The 20,696-nt window shown below is 42.3% G+C and overlaps 2 protein-coding genes across 17 annotated transcripts; both read left to right on the top strand.

Annotated features, from left to right (window-relative positions):
• The first annotated feature begins 166 nt into the window (after positions 1 to 166).
• Positions 167 to 14,071, top strand: Nocte (no circadian temperature entrainment). Of its 14 annotated transcripts, none has more exons than XM_076818172.1 (20): positions 167 to 610; positions 1,484 to 1,631; positions 1,809 to 2,063; positions 2,186 to 2,339; positions 2,531 to 2,629; positions 2,722 to 3,017; positions 3,153 to 3,705; positions 3,910 to 4,707; positions 4,970 to 5,400; positions 5,563 to 7,395; positions 7,598 to 9,595; positions 10,322 to 10,516; positions 10,605 to 10,913; positions 11,034 to 11,219; positions 11,349 to 11,484; positions 11,567 to 11,917; positions 12,001 to 12,146; positions 12,281 to 12,406; positions 12,484 to 12,766; positions 12,860 to 14,071. In XM_076818172.1, the coding sequence occupies exons 2-20, from the start codon at positions 1,539 to 1,541 to the stop codon at positions 13,009 to 13,011; spliced, it is 8,394 nt and encodes a 2,797-aa protein (XP_076674287.1). In that variant the 5' UTR covers positions 167 to 610; positions 1,484 to 1,538; the 3' UTR covers positions 13,012 to 14,071. The 14 variants fall into 14 exon arrangements, with proteins under 14 accessions (XP_076674287.1, XP_076674280.1, XP_076674282.1 ...); XM_076818165.1 differs by having other exon boundaries at positions 3,844 to 4,707; positions 4,973 to 5,400; XM_076818167.1 differs by having other exon boundaries at positions 3,844 to 4,707; positions 10,337 to 10,516.
• A 3,287-nt stretch (positions 14,072 to 17,358) lies between these two features.
• Positions 17,359 to 20,489, top strand: LOC143372570 (protein-associating with the carboxyl-terminal domain of ezrin). 3 transcript variants are annotated; one of them, XM_076818881.1, is made up of 7 exons: positions 17,359 to 17,623; positions 17,671 to 17,716; positions 17,876 to 18,084; positions 18,250 to 18,694; positions 18,802 to 18,991; positions 19,080 to 19,216; positions 19,279 to 20,489. In XM_076818881.1, the coding sequence occupies exons 2-7, from the start codon at positions 17,704 to 17,706 to the stop codon at positions 20,250 to 20,252; spliced, it is 1,968 nt and encodes a 655-aa protein (XP_076674996.1). In that variant the 5' UTR covers positions 17,359 to 17,623; positions 17,671 to 17,703; the 3' UTR covers positions 20,253 to 20,489. The 3 variants fall into 3 exon arrangements, with proteins under 3 accessions (XP_076674996.1, XP_076674997.1, XP_076674998.1); XM_076818882.1 differs by having other exon boundaries at positions 17,360 to 17,716; positions 17,801 to 18,084; XM_076818883.1 differs by lacking the exon at positions 17,359 to 17,623 and having other exon boundaries at positions 17,652 to 17,720; positions 17,805 to 18,084.
• Positions 20,490 to 20,696: the final 207 nt, after the last annotated feature.

The following is a 20,696-nucleotide window of genomic DNA, read 5'->3' as shown; positions in this document are numbered from 1 at the left end:
AAGCAATGCGAAATATCAAGATATATAAATGTAGGGAATAATCGGAACAGGCGCGGCTTATTCGTAAAAGTTAAGAAGTCAATTTGAGAAGACTATCCAAGTATTGGTAAGGAATTTGACTTCGGTTGAAAGCGGTAAGGAATCGGGAATCATGAAAGCAGCGCCACTTATTTCTGTTGAATGTTCCGCTTGTTTCTCGTCACAAGTAACGGTTAGGTAAAAAAAGATATCGGGTGTACTGAGTATCGATTGAACTCGTAAAAAGCGCATTTGAGGTGGTTTAAATTGAGAATAGGATTATATTTTGTATTATAAGAAAGGGGGAAAGTTGATCGTGAACGTGATCGTAAAGTAGTGACAAGAAAATCCAGACGAGTGGCGCGTCTGTGCAAACGGTTCTCTTCGGTCGCATGACGTAATTGTATTGATCGCGGAAGAAGAGCCGAAAGTCGCGCATTCGCCATCTTGGACGAATTGTGGAAAAGAAGTTTCTGTGTCTCACAAGCGCGGTACGCTTGTAACAATTGTAATCCGCGGCGATCAGGACATTAATTAGTTTAACTGGGAATTAACCCTTTTGTGAATTAGAAACCCATTTGGACGGACCAAGGTGAGTCGTTATTTCCTTCATTTGCCTCCTCGACCGAATCTTTTTTTCTACGTGGAAACCTTGCTATCCAGCTTTGTCCCGCGGGCATTTACCGTCGTACGCCTTTCCCAGTTTAATATCGTCACTGGATCGGCCTGACGTTCCCCAAACTTCTCATTCTACGAATCGTGCCCGATTATTCAACATTATCGCTCTTTCGACGCGAATCTTTTTGTTTTGAATTTCCTGACTTTGACATCGCGATTGAGGGGTTGGGTCGGAACGTTAACTTTCGACTATTTAGTCCTCCTCCTTTCACACCATCAATTTCTACGCTTTGCTGTCAATATCCTTGTACTCTTACCCGTTCCGTATTTTTTTCTGCCTACGTTTCTATTCTTTATTACTTTTTTTTTCAACATAACAAAGCTTCCCCTCCCCCTCCCTCTCCCCCTTCCCTTTCTCCTCCCTCTCCCTCTGTCCCTGTCTCACTCTCTCACGCTCCCTACCTACCTCCCTTCCGCCCTCCCGCCGTCGGTGCCTTCCTCCCGCCGCTAGTCGTCATCCTTTCTCTCTCTCCCGCTTTCCGCATCGAACGTTCTTGTCAACCTTCTTGTTGTACAGTTCATCGTACGTAAATGTTATTCTCGATATTTCACATAATTGCTTTCACTAGTGGTTTTTCCATTGTGATCAGCACGTCGCGATATTTACCTATTGCTAACAAATTAATTTAATAATCGCTATTCCTTGTTTCACATCCGTAAGAATTCTGTCGATATTCAACGCATTTTAGCTCAGTTCCCAGAATTAAATTGTACGCGCGTGTGTTTAGAGATAAGTTTAAAAATAATATGAGACAAGTGGAGGATTGGTTGGAAATTATGATTTCAGACAAAGGGTTCGTTCTTTGGGTCTGAGTGGTACTAAATGGTTGCCTGCAGACAGCATGTCTACTCTGTCAGGGCTTGTGTCGAAGGGGGAGAAAGGAAAATCCAAGTTCCAATCGTTAGATATCAATAGCTTGTACCGGGTGAGTAGGGTGAGTTAGACAAACATTTATGTTCTTTCTTTTTCCCATTCTTGCTATTCGCGTAAGTTTCGTAAAGATTGGCGCGAGGTATAACTACATAGCTGCGCTTGAGCCTGATACCTACCTTTAGAGAAATAAATGGTTGCGTAAAAGATGGAATCGGTATCCGATTCATTATGAATTTAGGGAGAGTCTTTGGAGCAGCATCAACAAAAAAACACATTACCACGAAAACATGGAATGCAAAGTCTTGGAAAGGTGCCTTCGGCACGGCGACCTCCTGCTAATCTGCCTAGTTTGAAAAGTGAACACAGCAGTAGCGACCCAGCTGTCAGCCTTGTCCCAAGTGGAGGAAGTGGTTGGGCTACAACCAAAGATTCGACGGCAACAACTATTACTACAACCACTACTTCGGCTACAACTCCGTCGGATACAGCTACTGTAAATCTCTAAACTTGTCCAAATATTCTGCTTATAATAAGCAGAGCTACTTTCATAATTCGTGTGTCTACAAAACATTTGAGAGGGAGTTAAACAGTAAAAAATAATAATTTTATTATCAGTCAAATTCATCGTCGGTGCAATGTGCAGTGGCGACTGCTGTAACACCGATTCATCCATTACTCGCGGGACAACAAAACATTTCACAACCTCCGTTCCCTTCCGATGCGAACAGCAAATCATCATGGAGTGCAATAATGAGCAGATCTGGAGACGGTTCGTAAAAACATAAAATTTCGTAAAATTCCGTTGCTGTTTCCCCTTTCAATTTTATTATATCGCATACTAATTATTAGATTGCCAAAACCTGTTTACACAATAGTGTGAAATTTTCTATAAAATTTAGAGGTAACGCGAAATGAAATCGATAACCATGCGATTGTCTTATTTTATTTGTTGATGCTAAGGCACCACACCCGGAGGCCAACAACAATCGCAACAGCAGCAACCGACGAATCGAGAATTGAATGCGCAGTACGGACCCGGACCAAGTTTACGACCCCAAAGTAAGAGTTAATTTCTCTCTTAGTATAATGCACAGAGTAGTAAGAATAAGAAACATATCGTAAATTATATGTTTGTTTAATGAAATTTTTAGCAGAAGGAAGTTGGATACAAGGTGGAAGTCGTACAACCAGTGGTGCAGGATTGGGAACGGCTGCTCCCGGAAGTGGGACCACTCCGGGGGTCCAGGGCCCCCCATTGAGCATCACTGGATCGGGAGGACATGCCGACGTATCGGGCGGCGGACGACAGAACTTGGTCCAGTCTCCCAACATGGGCATGGCCCAGGGAGGCCCTCATAATTCATCGAGCAATCAGAATGCTTTGAATACTGCATCTCACCAAGTTGGTCCAAACATACATCACTACAGAGGACTCATTCCACCATTTGTAAGTTCCATTATTTTTTCTACCTACCTACATTCGTACGCAGGTATGGAATGGAATGGTTTAAACGAACGATTGTAAACAGCCATAAAAATTTGTGAAAACTTTATAAACTTTTTTGGTGTGTTTCTTTTGCAGTTTCCATCGAACGCGGGTACTGGTGGACCTAGACCACCCCGGTTTAATTACTCCTCAGAACGGTTCCCACCCCCGCCTCCTCGTCAGCAAGAGCGAGAGCGAGAGCGGGAGCGCGAGCGTGAACGCGAACGCGAACGAGAACGCGAGCGTGTTCCAGAGGAAGAAATTGTTACTCGACCGATCATAAAGGAAGAGGATCTTACTCGAATGGATGACATTTCTCGCGATGCCGGCTGGGCGGCACACGATGACATCGATTACAATCAAAAATTGTCTTTCAGCGATGAGGAACTGGATCTTGAACCTTCGAAGAAGGATGAGAAGAAAGACATGAAGAAGGAGGAGAAATCTGAAGAGAATAATTCAACAGATGATAGAGACAAAACTAAAGATAATCGTGACAATTATGATAATCGAGATTCGAAAGAACCTCGCGATCAACCAATGCACCGGCCATGGACACAGAGTTCTGTGCCTCGTGATTATCGTGGATCCAATGGGTCCGGCGGTTACAGCGGTCAGCCGCCACTGCATTCGGTGCATTCCTTGAGAGGTCAGAATATTTATATGCATTTTGATTACGCGTAACGTTTAATAGCTTATGTGTGCTTGTAAAATTATTATAAATGTACTTGTTCGTCTAGTTCTCAAATTGTTTATTCGTCATGCTGATTTTTTACCTTGATAATAGGCGTAGAAGACGACGAAGCGTGGAACGAGAGACGCAGAGTAAAAGTAGATCTTGCGTCTATTGCAGAGCGTGCTCGACAACGCAAAGAGGAGGAAGAACAACGATACCAAGAATCAATTAGACAAGCGGCAGCTAAGAAACTGCAGGATTTGGAGCAAAAGTTGAAGGAGAAACAAGCTAATAAGTATAAAGAAGAGGAACGTGGCCAATCAAACGAACCGAAAGGTTTGATAACCGTTCCATCTGTGCCGATTCCGGTTCCCGAATGGGAACGAGAGAGGGAAAATAGAGAAAGGGAGAGCAGAGAACGAGAACGGTCTTGCACCGTATCTTCCGAGGGGAAAGATGAAAAGTTCTTAACCCGCGAATCACGCGAGACCAGAGATGGCCCGAAAGATGCCCGAGATTCTCGTGATCAATTGATGCTCGATTTTCGACAAGCTGACCGACAGACTTTCATGAGACAACAGGATACCGTGCGTAATGATCGCGACAGGGAGAGAGAAAGAGAACGAGATCGTGACCGTGATCGTGAACGTGAACGTGATCGGGACCGTGATCGGGACCGTGACCGTGATCGTGATCAAAGAGACGCAAGGGATCGTGATCAGAGAGATGCAAGGGATCGTGATCAAAGAGACGCAAGGGATCGTGATCAAAGAGATGCAAGGGATCGTGAATATCTGCCATTTTCCCGTCATTTTCATAATAATTTACCGCCCCGATTCCAAAAGCAACAAGCAGAGAGAAGCAACGCTGGTTTTAATCGAATTTCGCCTAATAACGAGAGGTCATCCGCCCAGTCTGTTTCATTCTCTCAGCAATACGATCCTGGTAGATGGCTTCATAGCCACAGCTCTTTAAGTAAGTTGGCTTCAAGTGCAATATTTAAAAGTATTATTTCCTTTCGATCCTTTTTGTGCTATCACAAATATGTAGAAAACGTGCAAACAGCTGCGGCATCCAAGGGGTTGAACGTACAATTAGCTTTATTCATTCATTCTCTTGGAGAGCTGTTGATAAGAGCATTGATTCTCAAATATTATGTTGTTGTTGTTGTTATTGTTACTGTTACTCTCCATTGAAAGATTAGTGCATATTAAATATTCAATAAAACTGGTATTAGTAGATAATAGCTTGAAAGCGCCGCACGGTGGTACTCCGTCGCAACGTCGGAGTAGAACAGATTCAGACATCTCTACTTCTATGGAGGATGATCGGCCTCCGTCTCGAGATTACCGTGGACCACTCCTGCGGGAAGATCGGTATCGCCATCCTTCGCATCGATCTTACGATACTCGTAAACCAGGTGGTTACGACGAGTATGGTCGCAATTACAGAGATCACGAGTATGATGATCGACACTCTCGTGATTCCTGGGAGCGCGAAAGATACTTTGATGATAAAGACCGGGATTCAAAGGACAATCTAGAATCGAGAGATACCAGGGAAATTCGAGATGTCCGTGATAATCGTCCCAACAGGGAGAACCGAGACACGAGAGAGAATCGGGAAAGAGATAACAAAGATAAGAAAGATTACGACAATTACTTGAAGGTATTTGCCATTTTTAAAATTATTATTATTATTATTGTTGCTTCTATAAATCAATTATCAAGTAAATTTCCATAGCAAGGATATATAGGAAATAGTCTCACATATTACTACATAGCTGCATGTATCGGTGAATTTAATTGGAACATTTATATTTATGAATAGGACCCATTCGATGACCGTGATCGTGACCGCGATCGTGACCGCGACCGTGAACGCGAACGCGAACGCGAGCGTGAGCGTGAACGCGAGCGGGAACGAGATCGTGATCGCGGTCGTGATCGTGATCGTGACCGCGAGCGTGAGCGTGAACGCGAACGGGAACGAGAACGTGAACGAGAACGGGAACGGGAAAGGGACCGAGAACACAGAGAAAGATCGGAGAGTACTGAATGGCGCGAGGAACGCGTCATACAAGATAGATCGCTCGATAACCGTCGTGATACACAGAGAGAAGAACGAATGGAGCGTAATGAACGGCCGCAGAGACCAGATTCCCGCGACAGTCGGGCCTCACGAGAATCGAAGGCGTCATTGCGCGAAGACGACCCACCGTACAAGCTGCGCGATTGTAGTTCCTGGGTGAACGAAGTTGTCGATTACGAAGAAACTAAACGCGATGCCTATCACGAAGACACCCGAGAGAGAGAAAAGGAAAGAAGACAGCCACTCGGGCCTGTAACCAAGGAGAGAATCGAGGCGGATGAGCTGAAAAGCGAGAAACGTAATCTGACGCAGTTGAAACGAGCGGGTTGCGAGCAAGACAAGAAAGACCAGGCGAAAGAACTTTCTATGGAAACGAAAAAAGAATCGGATGTATGGAATAGAATAGGGGAGCGGACAAATGAAAACAGTAGAACAATGGAAAGAGGTGACAATTCTCCGAAAGCATGGGCTGATGCGGTTTCTCCGACTTTCGAGAAGGAGGAGGAGAAAAGTCTGGAACCTCTGAAGAACGACAAAGACGCGGACGACTTGAAGCAGAATTTCGACAAGTTGACCTTAGACAAAAGAGAGGATTGCCTGGCCGAAGATGGTTCCGAGCAGCAGATAAAGGAGGAGAAGCGAGAAAAGAGTATTCGAAATAGAACTAGTAGTGGCGGATCGAATTCAAGAGTTCGTGATTCTCGAGGAGGACGCCAATGGGGAGGAGGCACCTACAGTGTGTATATTCGTGGTTGGCGCGGTCCAGAATCGAGAGGGCGAAGAGGAGGTGGCGGGCCCAGAGCTGCCGGCAGGCCAGCTTCTGCTAGAAGCGGCTCATATGGACACACCGATTCAGAAAACAGTGCCGACGAGATATCAGGTTCCACCGAATCTGGCAAGGAGGAGAAGAAATCGGTCAGGTCATCGAAACCTAGTCAAAAGTCAGAAAAAGAGGATCGCAATCGTGAGATGTCCAGCCGTGACGAGAAGCGTGCCGACTATCCTCAACCTCTGGCTCAATCCCAGCCTCAGCCTCAGCCCCAATCTCAGGCTCAATCTCAGGCTCAGGCTCAGCGTAGCGAGAAGCGTGTTTATGATGGGAAATCGAGCCGCGAAGGTTTTGCTCCTTCAGGCGAACCTTCTCGTCGTGGCCGAGGTAATTTTAGAATTCGGGGCGCAACCGGGACCGGTAGTCGTATGGAGGGGTATGGCCCGCCCTCCAGCAAGAGCCCTTTCTCTTCTGAACGAAGCGTCGATGAGAAACAAAATTCCACGCAAAGACAGAATCCTGCAACCCCTACTCCAGAAAAAGACCCGAATCCCCTAACATCTACGCAGGCCGAGTCTGCCGATGATAAAATTATAGCGAAGCAACAAGCGCTCACAGCTGGGATAACTGGAAAACGTGCCAAGTCCCCGAATCAGCAATCCCAGCAGTCCCAACAGCAGGCCCAGCAGTCTGGCAATAATAAACTAGACATAAATCACACGACCAGTAATCCTGCATCGCAGAAGGTACAAGTTCGGAAGGAGGAATCACGGTCGAAGAGAACTCGCAGCGGGAGCGGAAGGGTAAGTTTCTTCTCGAAATTACTCGAGCAATTTAAACTTTATCTGATATCCACTTTGAATCTAATTTAATTGTCATGTAAAGCAGTCGGAAAACAAAAAACAAATACGTCCGTTCCATTTCGAAAGGATAGAAATCTTTTTTATTCTCCGTCTATTGAAACGATGGGATTTCTGATTTAAGACTCGTTTTCTGTACTCGTAGGGTAGAGATAATCGTGAACCACGATACCGTGGGAGTAGCAGCAACGTATCGAAACAAACCTCTTCGGACGTGGGTAACGAAGATTGGGAAACGACGTCGGAAAACAGCGAGGAACATGTTGAGGATCACAAAGAATCGCGTAGCAGTCGTAATAAACAGTTCGCGGCGCGTGCTATTTCGGCTAGCAATCAGAACGCTATAGGATCGAACTTACATTCTCGCAGAAATGAACAGGCTGGAAATAGTCGCGAGCAGCGTGATAAAAGCTTAAAGTCTTCCAATGCAACGTCTCGTGCCCCCGGCGCGGAGAAGCGGAATCTACAGAATTCGGGTTTTGCCAACCAGAAAAGTCATACTACCAGTATTTCGCCGTTGATGCAAACCGCTCAAGTTCAGAACGGAAGATCGAGAAGCCAGACTTCGGGGAACAGTTCAGCGGTTTTGAATAAATTGGCCGCCAAAGATAGCACGGTGAATCGCATAGACGAAATAAAGTTGGCCGACCCTAATTTGGTTAGTCAAGCGCTCAACGACATTAATAAGAAGTCCCAGGTGAAAGAAAGAAAGGCGGCGGCCGACTGTGAAACAGAAGGGAATAATTGCACCGAGGACGGATCTAACGTGGCGGAAGATAAAGTAGACTCGGATGGTTTTCAAGAGGTTCGTTCCAAGAAAAACGTAAAGGAATCGAGGCATGGTCAAAAGGAAGAGACAAAACCTCTGAAACGTGAGAAGGAGAAAGATAGAGAACGTGATCGTTCCAAGTCGAAGGCAAACGGTTCGCAAACCACTTCCTTACAACAGGTACAAAATATACCGCCACTATTAGGCCAAACTATTCCACAGCCTGCGAATATGTTGCAGAAGCAATATGAGAGGACTTCGAGAAGTCAAAAAATCCCCCCTCGGTTTCAGAAACAACGCTTAGCTAAACAGCAGCAGCATCATCAGCAGCAGCAGCAGATGTGTATATCGGAGCCGAATGATTCAAGCAAAGTTAATAATTCGAGTAACAACTATGGTAAAGAATCGTCGAGTGGGCCTGCTCCTCCACCATCCGTTAATGCATGGGATAAACCGTTTACAACCAGCCAATTACGAGCGAATTCTCCGACAGCCGTGTCCACCGATATTCAACTGATGCCAGGATTGTCTCCGCAAAATGATCACGGTCACGTCCTCGGTCACGAAAGTAACGAGCAAACAAACTCTGGAAATAGTAGCCAACGGAATTCACCGAATGGCGACAAGTCCGGAAAGAGTTTGAAGGAACAGCTCGGGGAGAAAAACTCTGTTAGCGATGTCTCTTCGCCGCCGGTGCAAACTTTAATTTTCGAAAACACAAATTACTCGAAGACTACCAAAGCTGGCCCTCCCGATTTGGCGGTAAAGGCGAAATTTCCGAATCATATGAAGAATCAACAGCAGCAGCAACGCGTCGAGAAACGTGGCGACTTGGAAGAAGAGAGTAATGCTACTGCTATGCAACAGCAACAGCAGCAGCAACAGCAACAACAGCAGCAGCAACAACAACAGCAGCAGCAGAACCTTCCCGTCGCGTTCTCGAGCAAACCGAACGATTTGATGAAAGATAAGAATCAAGAACCAATTCAAATGCCACTTTCTTTTAACAAAAACGAAGATAATGCTGACATGAAATTGGATTTCACCTTTGACTCGGACCTCTCGCAGTTGACAGATGACAAGAGCAAAACTTTAGGAATGACTCGATCCATGCACATGGCTACCGGACAAAGTACTATTTCACCCTCTACTGCGGAGCTGAATTTAAAAATCGCATCGGTGAAGAAAGTATGGGAAAATGCCTCTCCTATGCCAACAGTGGTCGAGCATGAAGATGGGAATGTTGTTAGTAGCGCTAACACTTTTCCTCAAGCGTTCGAAAGCGCGGACGTTGACGATAATTACAGTCCTCATCAACAGTACAATCAAAATAACATGAAAAGTGAAATAACCACTTCCACGAACGTGTGCAAGGTGAGAAATCATTTCGCGAACATTAATTACAATCATATTATCATGCATGCATATCTAAGCTATTACATCACTAGAAATTGACACGACACTCGGCATAAATTCGAGTAAAGTTACTTTCTTGTTCGTTCATTTTGTTGTTCCCTCCGATTTAATCTCTCCTTGCCCGTATTTAAAAATTCCTTTAAGTAGTTACCATGGTGAAAATGAGAAAGGTAAGTGGCTAACGCGAGCATCGTTAATCCATTTTCTTTTTCATTGAAAAGATCTTGTCATTACATCTATAAGATTCTCAAAAATGTACCGGTACCGGTACATAGTCACTTTACATAATAATTACACTCGTTACCATTCCAATACATTATCGCCACTGTCATCTCTGTCGCTGTTATCAACATCATCATCACGAACATCATCACCACCACCACTATCACCATCATCATCATCAGCTGATCATAGTTCTCTTCCTAAAAACGTTTCTCTCATCGATCCCCTTTTCTTTTTTCTTTCTTTCTTTCTTTGCATCAAGCTTACGCGGTTAGCGATGAACCTAACTATTTTCACCAGAGTTCTGAAGCAGCTTAAAGAAGAAAAATATCGTTTCCAAAAATACGCGTGATTCGGTCAGCATCGATTAGAACGGCAGTTGATAGTGATGTAAATAGAATACTAAATAATGAAATACCATGTCCCCTGTGGGAAGATGCTGACTCTTTGCCTGATGCGCAGCTGGTTCCCCCGCAGGTGAAGCCGCAGCAACAATCCTCGGGAAGTAGCAGTGGCCAGTCTGGTTCGACTGTTCCTGGACCGAGCCCTATCGGAGCAGGTCAAAGCCCTATTGGTCACCCCCCTGTCAGCCTTCAAGGACCGTTGAGCCCACCTCCGTTTAATTCCACTGGACAGCCTTCTCACATTAATTATCAGGTAATTATCTTCAACAGCCATCGCAGCTTTTCGCGTCTCGATTATTATCGGAGCGATCGTTAACGCCGCGTGCCTCGTCTTCTTTCAGGAGTTCCCTCAATATCCAGGCTCTCAAGCTGCACAATATGGCAGCATGTCCGCGATACCTTCTCCACCTGCCGTCTTATTCAACGCAAGTTCTGGCCAACTTCCGGCTCAAGCGGGAGGGCTCTACGGAGCCTTTCAGCTGGATCAGAGCCGGTCTCCTTTCACACAATATCCACCATACGCTCCGTCTCTCCAAAATTCCTTCAGCCAGCAAAACGTCTACTTGCAGCAACCTCCACCACCACCGCCACACGCGCCGAATGCTCCTACGCCGGACATGTATCAAAGCAATCTTTCGCAGTATCGCATTGTAAGTAGAGTAATACAGTTTCTGTCACGTTTATCTTTTATAGTACTACAGATCCATAGTACTCGGTCCGATTTCCACGGTTTCTAAGGATTATTGTAACGGAGAATACGCTTTTTCCAGACCGCAGCTGCTGCTCCACCGTTCGGACAAAATCAGCAGCTCAGTAACAATCCGAATACGGTTCTCATTAGTTCCTCCTCGAATTCTTTGATGTCGGCAAGCGTGAAGCCATCCTCTCAACCTATTGGAGCTATTGGAACTAAAGCTCCGCATTTTCAAGCACCATCTGCTCCCCAACCAAACCCAGTACGTCTTACTTATTGTTAGTTAGTTCAGCTCATCACAGATGTACTTCCAACTGTTAGTTCCAACTGTCCATGTCGAGTTTCTTTTTTCTTTTTTTCCTACCTTATTACCTTTCTCATTTTTTTTCAGTTAACGTACATACCGTATGATCCAAACCAAGTAATGGGAGTCAGTGGCAGTTACATGGGCAATTCCCAATTGGTACAGAGACCTGGCCCAAATGTGCAAGCTTCGGCCAACAGTTATTACAGCGCAACTTCGGCTGGTAAGTGTCGTTGAGTGTTAAAGTATGTAAACTATTCTTTTGCATTTCTCAGATCCGTTGGTTGAATATCGTTGTTTTCCAGATGTATTCCCCGGATCGCAGACAGGTTTTTATCAGCCGGGAGGTGCTACACAGCAGACCGGTACTCATTACGGATTACAAGGATTCGGCCAGCATAGTCAAAGCTTGGCAACTGGTAGCGCTACCCCTGTTGGACTTCAGAATTTCAACTCTGGCTTTTTATCCAGCTCCGGTTTGCAGATTGCCGCAGCGGCGGCAGCCCAGCAATTTCGCAATCCTACGGGAGGACTTCCCGGGCCGGCAAACGCGGGCCCCACCTTCCTCAGCAAGCATCAACCGCAAGAACAACCTAGACAGTTAAAGAGCCCCTCGGGAAACCAACAAGACGTCCTTGCATCGGTTTTCAGTTCCAGTAAGTTCAATTATGTTTACCACTTCAATTATGTTTGATCCACTATGCAAGTTACATGCAGTAATTACGAGCATGTATCACAGCGCCACAAATACCATCCCCCAAGTCAAGAAACTGTAAACAACAATCTTCGTCTCAGCAACCACAACCAAGTCCCACGCAACATCACAAGTATCAACAGTATCAGGGCGTTAGTCAATCTGCTCTGGTAAGCAGTTACAGTAACTACGTATGTATCGCTTTTACACCTAATTGTATAATATTATCGTTAAGGAAATGATGGCCGTTTTTCGTCTGATCGGTAATGGATGTTTCTGAATGTTGAATGCCGCGATACCTTCGACTTACCAATACTTTTTCTAGTTAAATCTAACTGGTGCATACTTACAGAATAGTATACCGTATATACGAGAGGAATCTCATTCACGAACGCATATTATGGAAATAATGAATGATGAATACAAAAGAGGGAAACGTAATTTTAATCCGGTAGAATCGATAGTTGCAATAATAATGATAATGTAGAAGCGTACCTTATCGCGGGACTAGCGTTAGCTAATTTACAGGTGTTACAGCAAAATGTACGTGGCATGGGTATGCCACCACGTGCCGGTATTCAGCCGTCGCAACAACGATATCCACCACCGATTCAGAGGCCAGTTGTTCCGTTCACGCCAGGCCCAAATCCGAATAATCCTACTCAACAGCAGCCTAATTGCATGCCATCGCAACAACAACAGCAGCAACAACAACAACAACCGCAAACCCAAATTAATCGTCACAGACCAAATTTACACCAACAGCAACAACGCAACATGAAAATGCAACAACAATATTATTCCACTCAAGGTTTGTCTCTTGGCTGATTGTGGTTACGTTGAAGCGTTAACGACCAATGATTTAACGTAGGATTACCTCTTTATATCGCGCGTTTTCCCGCAGGAAACGTGAAGATGGATACGAATGAAAAAACGGATGCTCACAATGACAAGATCAACGATACTGGTTCTGGTGCACAGCAAGGAAGCACTAAACCGAACGTAAATCCACAGGACAATGACAATAAGGAAGAAGTGAACCAGCAAAATGAGTGAATATGATAAAGTTCATTCATTCTGCCACTTGAAAAAAAAAAACAAATAATAAGAATTTATGATCACGTACTGACATGACGTCGATTCAAAGGTAAATGATAACGATTAAGTTGTTTTCGTATGTGGAGAAGACACAATGCTCCAAATGATATTGTATTTGCCAGTTTTTAAAGAAGCTCGTAAGCTTTAGGAATCGTAATCAATACTTGGCAATGTCTAGTTAGAATAATGTTATCTCGGTGCATCGAAGGAGAGAAAAGATGGGTGGTACGATACGTTGCTATTGTGTACACCAATGCTTCTTCTCTGAGTTAGCCGCCACGAAGTTGCGTTTAATCAATTCGGCGAGAACAGATCACATGTGTGGGACATTCCTTGCTTGTTCGAGAAAATGTTGCTAATCAATTGTAATGCGATAATGAATGTCGAAAAAGTAGGGGAAATTAATCGAGAGAGAATTAAACTCGATGGATACATCGGGGGAGACGTGCAGGCATTGTCCATAAAGAAAGGAAATGGGTTCCGTGGATTGCTCGAGCAAGAGAGGAGGAGGAGGGATTGTAACGCGTTACTCGATTTAACGTACCGTGGGAGTGAAAAGAGAGCCAAGCGATTGGGCTACTGCGCACAACGTAACGCTGCTCGGTCTTAATCGATCCACCTTACAATTAATTACATTGGATACGGAGGACAATGTGCACAAGACTCATTTCTGTACATGGACACGACGACGGTCTGTGGTATACGATAATGTAAAAGCCAGATTTTTGGGAAACTTAGTTCGACAAAGATATTACACGACCGTTGCTACATTTTGTAGGGCATCGTTAAAACGAAGAAATAATGGGGGAAAAAACAACAACAAACGTCGATTAACAAGACTGTTTTGTGTATATCGGAATTGCTAATTACTCATGCGATGGTCGTATAGATCTGCATGACGTTGTCCCTAATACAGTGTGACAAGTAAAAAGAAGTTCGTGTACATTAATCATTTATGGATATAATGTGAGGTCATGACGAAGCTTGTGAAAAATAAATAGTGCAACAATTGTTTATAGTTACTGAATATATTATCATGACCTAGCCACGCTCAGAAGGAGTCTCAATAATTAGAAATATAATATATGCTATCGCTTGAAAAAAATACGAAACGCACTCGTTTTCTTTGTGCGTAGTAATGTTTTGCTAGGTCCAACTCTGTTGCAACCTACAGTTCCGTAGGAAAAAGTTGTATATTCTCTGCTTCCGTTGCGGTTCTCGCATTTCTGTTTCTGCTATTATTATTATTATTATTATTATTATTATTATTATTATATTATTTTATTTTTATATCATGTCATCTTCATCACCACCAACCTCATTATTCTCATTATTTTTATTGTATTGCTATACTGTATCCCGTGAAATAACGTTATCGATTATCATCATTCTCATCGTCGTCGCCGTCGCCGTCGTCGTCGCAGTCGTGGTGGTGGTGGTGGTGTCGTCGTGTCGTCGCTGCAGCCGTCGCCGCCGTCGTTTTATTGCAGCTACTACTATTACTACATACTACCATGACCATCACCATTTCGTCACTACTATTATTATTGCTACGATTATTATTATTATTATTATTTTTATTATTATTATAGTTAATCGCCTCTGTCGTTGTCGTCATCAACATTACTATTATTACTGTCATCCATCATCATCCATCATTATTATTATTATTATTATTTTCATCATCGACATCATCCATTATTATTATTACTATTATTATTATTATAATCATGAAGCTACGGGAAATAAACAGTAGTGTTTACAGGAGTTCATTTTTATCAGTTTCATTAGGGCAATTCGTTGAAAAGAAGTTTGGTAGAAGTTAGTACATATTATGAAAATATGAGGAATCAAGGAAACATCAATATACTGCCAATTGTATTATTCATTACTGTACCTCAACTTAGATGACTTTGTTACTAGGCATTCGTGCAAGATACTGAACAACAAAAAGATGTTGCAACCATTACTATTACTAATAATTAGCAGTTTTAGAAAAATTTAAAACTGCTAATGGTCAAAAGGAAGGTGTTATCTTCCAATTACTTCTTTCTGCCTTATACACATTCTTTTCAGAAGATTTCAATGGCCTTAGCTACATGCAAATGCAAGCTACAACATAGAAGTTGCCGTTTGTAAAAAGAAGATTCGAGACGCGGTGCCTTTAACATACTGCCACGCAAGCATGCACCTTTTTCAATAATTTCGAGCAACATTAAAACTGTACTATTATACATCGGTGAGGGATAACGACGGTTTCAGAAAAATAATAACTTTCGAGCATATATTAGTTTTTTCCACCTCATATCAGTATTTCTATCATTCGCTGTAATTACCATTATTTGTGTGCTGGGAGCAGTAATGATAGTAGATGTGGTAATGATAGTGGTATATAATAGCAGCAATAGTAGTAGCGTTCCTGCTACATTCACATACCCATGTATGTGGCTACTGAAATCACCATACTGCCAATCAGTAGCAGCAGTGTTATTGCAATAATTTTATTGTTACTGGTACTATTATTACTACTGTTATAAGTATGTCCGTTGTCAGTTATTGCCACAGTAATATTGCAGTATCGTTGCTTCGTACTTTATTAGAATAGCATGTTATGATCCTATATTTATTGTTTGTCACTTTACATTACACTTTGTATCCGTGTGCATATTAGGCCAGGTATCATCTTCCTTATTTTTAGTACTATTTCCTTCGAGTCTTACATGACGATTTGTTTCATTAGTGTTAATTGTAATAATACTTGTAATATGATTGTCAATAACCGTTGTCTCGTCGTCATCAGCCTCAAAATCATAATCGTGGTCGTCTACGTTACCCTCTACCCTCTAGACGTCCTCCTCTTCATTGCCGTACATACATGCATGCATAATATACATTATACACTATATATAGTGTGTATATATATACCAATTGCACGGTCTACTCATTGCTAACATATTAGATTAGATTATACTCCTTTATCACGTATAATTCGTAACTGATTATTACAATATTGATCTTGGAAGTGTACATTCACCGCTACTAATGCAAAGATGAAGAATGAACAGAGATGAGTAAGTAAGAAGCACAGCATTGCTTGAAAGTACCTCAAAACATCTCATTATCAGACTCAGATATAATGTGTCTATCTGTTAATACGCGACATGATCTTGTTTCCAGATTGTATGCGAAAACAATCCAAGTGGATACGGGTGCAAGAATTAGTAGGCATGAGTGATATACATATAACATTTGAAAATGCGAGACTACTTTGCGTGAGAGAGAGTAAGCGGGTGCGCGCGTATATGTTGTGTATGTGTATAGTACGGAAAGACTATAAGTGTACGAATGTGGTAACAATGTTACGTTTTTTATTTCAATCTGTACATTTTTAAACATTGTGAAGGCATGCTGCGAATATACAAACCCGATATTGCGAGAATCACAACCCTTTGTAAATTTTCAAAGCGCAACGTATCTATAATTTTATGTACCTATACTTAGTTAATGATCTAACATATAAACCTATCTGCTGAAACCCGAAAATAAAATTATAAGATAAAATACTGATATAGGATCATCCTTTTTACGTGTAGTAGGTATCTTACAGTGCTAATCACCACACCACCATAATAAATCGAGCTTGTACCGATGCAGTGCAGCGAATGTTGCTTTGCGTAATTTTAATTCTAACCGTTAGTGGAGCCTTAATCGTCTTCTATTCTGAATCGATAACGTCGAGGCTTTGGAGCAGCGTTACCGGGAGAACCCCCTACCTGTCCCTACCGTAGGGAGAAGGTGTCGTCACGGAGAGTTATATGATATGCAAAGTGTGCAATCATGCGAGGATTTCCCTACTACGTCACATGAGGCCACAGACGATGTATAGAACAGACCTTACATCTTTCCTCAAAATTTTTGTGAGACCGTTCTTAAATATAGAGTGCGCGTCAAAAGTCAAAACCTCTGATTTTTCACAAAGTTGGTACCAGTCGGTATTTTAGTTGGTGGAACACGGAACATGAACTTCCATAAGATGTAAAGTCCAAGTCTATTCTATGGATTAGCAGCTTTACGAGTAAAAGATACGCGGCAGCGACAGTCGACATATACAGGATGTCGAAACATGCACTTGGCGTCGAGACGCTACCGCGTCTCTAGATACCTCGTCTGTGGCGTAGCACAACCACAGACGTAGCGTTACAATCTGTTTCAAGACTTCACCGGTAACGTTGCACGTGACACGAAATTACATTGCGTGATAGGTCTATCCTATACCTGGTCTGTGGCACAACAGAGAGGCATTGATTTTTCACCAAGTCGGTATTTCAGTGTTTTAGTCAGTTTCAGTGTTTAGTATTGTGACACAACAGATGCTTAAGATGTTTGGTCTATCTATTCTATTTCGGCTATAGGTACCTCATCTGCGGTATTGCATTATAAATCGCTGATAAATACAGCGACAGTGCGGTGGACAGGGCAAACGGGGTGTAAATTGTAAAGCAGAGTTGTCAGTTGAGCAGAGTATCGCTTTGATACCTGTGCGAGCTGCTGCCAGCAGAAACCAGAAAACTGCAAAACTGGAAACCGAAAAACTGGAAAACCAAAAAACTGGAAAATCGGAAAACCGGAAATGGCTGAATGTAATTCGCAATGGTCGATATATGTATGTACTATGAACCCTACGAATTTGAATATGAAATTTAAATGCTCGTAAAGCAAGTAATACATTTTCTATAATTATTTTTAGTGAGAGGTAAATATCTGCTGTCAGTTTGATGCTCGTAATGACTGTTTGATAACGATGAATCCGTTCCGTTCGAAGGTTTTGTAAAATTAATGGGGAATGAAAAAAGTGCCCTTAACGGGCTGGAAATCGACGAGAAATCTGTGGAAGTAACAGATTTTTGGGTACACTATACGGCTCGCGTGAATGGCTACGGTGCTCAAAGGGTGTCCCTATTTGTCAGTGAACCATCTTTGCATTATAGCGCGAATTTTGGAAATCCCTCTCCTTTAGAAAAAGCTGCAAAGGTTAACGTTAATTTATTCATTACCTTACATAGATATTGTAAAATTCCATACTGCCTCTACAACTCGATATCAACTGTATCATTTGATTCCAACATAAGCATCATGGTTATGTGCATCACAAATATATTTAATTAATATTTGAGTAATAATAAGTGCATTTTTCAGAACTTAATGTTATATAGACATCCTTGCATATTGAAGTATGCTTCTTCACGATCTAAGGGCAGTAAATTTTTTCTTACCACCGAACAAGTTAAGCCTTTGATTCAATCTATCGAGACGCAAAGTACCCTGCAAATATGCATGGGCTTATATAGCATTTTACGCGCGTTGGTGTTCCTTCATGAAAAGGCATCTGCCTCCCACAACAATATATGCGGTAGTTCTATTTATGTTACATCAGAAGGATGTTGGAAACTCGGTGGGCTAGAATGTCTATGTAAATCTAAGGAATTAACTTCTACTTATTTAAAGAAAATAAGAAGCTATAGATATGAGAGAGCAATATCACCCGACGAAGATACCGCACTTTTGTCAGCAAGTTTCACAGCGATAGACGCATATGCATTTGGTATTCTAGCGGAAGATATACTCAAGTTGAAGAATTCAGGTAAGCTTACAGATGGATAAAAGGTTTAACATTCTTTTTTGTTTAATATGTGGTAGAGCGTGAAAGTGTTATGTCCTTACCGATGAATTTGCTATGTATCGTTATAGAAGATGTCCCAAGTCTATTGGAGTTCAGGCAGTTTTGCAAAGAGAATCTGCAGCATTCGGATCCATGCCATAGAAGCGAGCTGTCGAGCCTCCTTCGACACCCATTTTTCACCCATGATTTCATGCGAATACACGCATTTCTGGAGGAGCTACCTTTAAAGAACAACCAGGAAAAAGAAATATTTTTCGGGTAAGCGCTCCTCGTGAAAAGCAGAGAAATAATTGATGATGCCACTCTGAAATGTTTTAAATGTTAAAAATATCTAATTATATCGTAGAACTTTAATAACGCAATTAAGAACGTTTCCGGAGAACATTGTCGCTGAACAGTTGGGCCGATTATTACTGTCAAGGATGGTCTTGTTGGATACAAACGCGCAAGAGAAACTTTTACCATTCGTCTTGAAACCAAGGGGTAAGGTACTCTTAACGATGCTTTGTTTTGAACGCACATTAAGAACGCGTGTTCATTTACAGATGGAGAAGACAACACAGACAATAATCTGTTTACGCTCTCAACGTTTAAGACCTACTTGGTACCCAAACTGTTGCAAATGTTTTGTATAAGAGATGTATCGATTCGCTTAGTTCTTTTGTCGCATTTTAATTCGTTTGTTCATACATTTCAAATAGATGATTTAAAGTCCCAAGTACTTCCCGAGCTACTCGTTGGTATTAAAGATACAAACGATCATCTGGTGTCCGCGACGTTAAAGGCACTGGCGAACGTAGTTCCGATTCTAGGTGCTGCCACTGTGATTGGTGGAAATAGAGGAAAATTATTTACCGATGGCCGTCCGAATAAAGTAAACGAGAACGGACAAAGTAATAACATCACTAGAGCCCCGCCTTTCACAAACATTGTTGAATTTACAGTCCCCATAGATGTGAGTGAAGCAACGGTCGATTTACCGGAAAGACCGTCTCCGGATGGAGGTGAGGATAAAAAGGAAATTGTCTCTTCCATCACCGAGGAAGAATATACGTGGTCCGATTGGGACACGCAAGAAACTAAAGAAACTAACGGTGATATCCATGGACTTGTGTCACGACCTTCTGAAAGCATTTGTCTTTCTGATCGAATGTCAACAGCAAATTCAACATCCACGACCGAGGCAGACTCGGCACTAACAAACTGTACTGACAAAGCTCAAATGATTCAATCGAATGTTCTTAAGAAGTCGATCGTCTTGTCCGATATTTCACAGCTGGATATTAAGAATTCGAAATTCAGCGATTCTACCAAGGAGGAGTACGATTTCTTTACAGACATGGAGCCTGTAATCAAGAAGACTCAAATTTTGCATGTGCAACAACTGCAGACACTACAAAAAAGCGTGTTCGATGTAAAAGTATTAAACGGACCAGAAGGGACCGAAGAGAATGATGATGGCTGGGACGAAGACTTAAGCGAATGGGGGACAGAAGATGCTCAAGCATTAAAAACTTAAGGAAGCGTATTTCATCGCATCTGTTGTATATTTGAAATCGCCTAAATTTATATTAGATCAATTGAAAAGGAAACTTCTTCCCAAATCATAATCCTAATGTACATAGAGTGAAGATATATACATATATATATGATTATAATTTCTGAAGAGAAGCGGCAAATTTTTTAACATATCAAATCTCGCAAGATGTACGATATTTGATTAAATACATAAACAAGTTATATTTAAATAGCATTACATTCTTCGAAAGAACTTGTACTGTACTTTGTAGTGCTCTTTATAGATTTTCTAACTTGTATGTACGTATGTATATGCATACATATGTATACCATTGAGAGTCAGAGCTTGCGTAAACCCTTTTGATTTGGTTTGGTTTGTTTGATTTTATCGTTTCCACGTTTATAATGTGGTGGCGCCCTATGTACCTATTTAGGTATCGTCCCT

This window comes from Andrena cerasifolii, chromosome 8 (assembly GCF_050908995.1).
Source record: "Andrena cerasifolii isolate SP2316 chromosome 8, iyAndCera1_principal, whole genome shotgun sequence".
NCBI classification, from domain to species: domain Eukaryota; kingdom Metazoa; phylum Arthropoda; class Insecta; order Hymenoptera; family Andrenidae; genus Andrena; species Andrena cerasifolii.
Note: the sequence above shows the minus strand (reverse complement) of the source record. Positions and strands in the feature narration are given on the sequence as shown.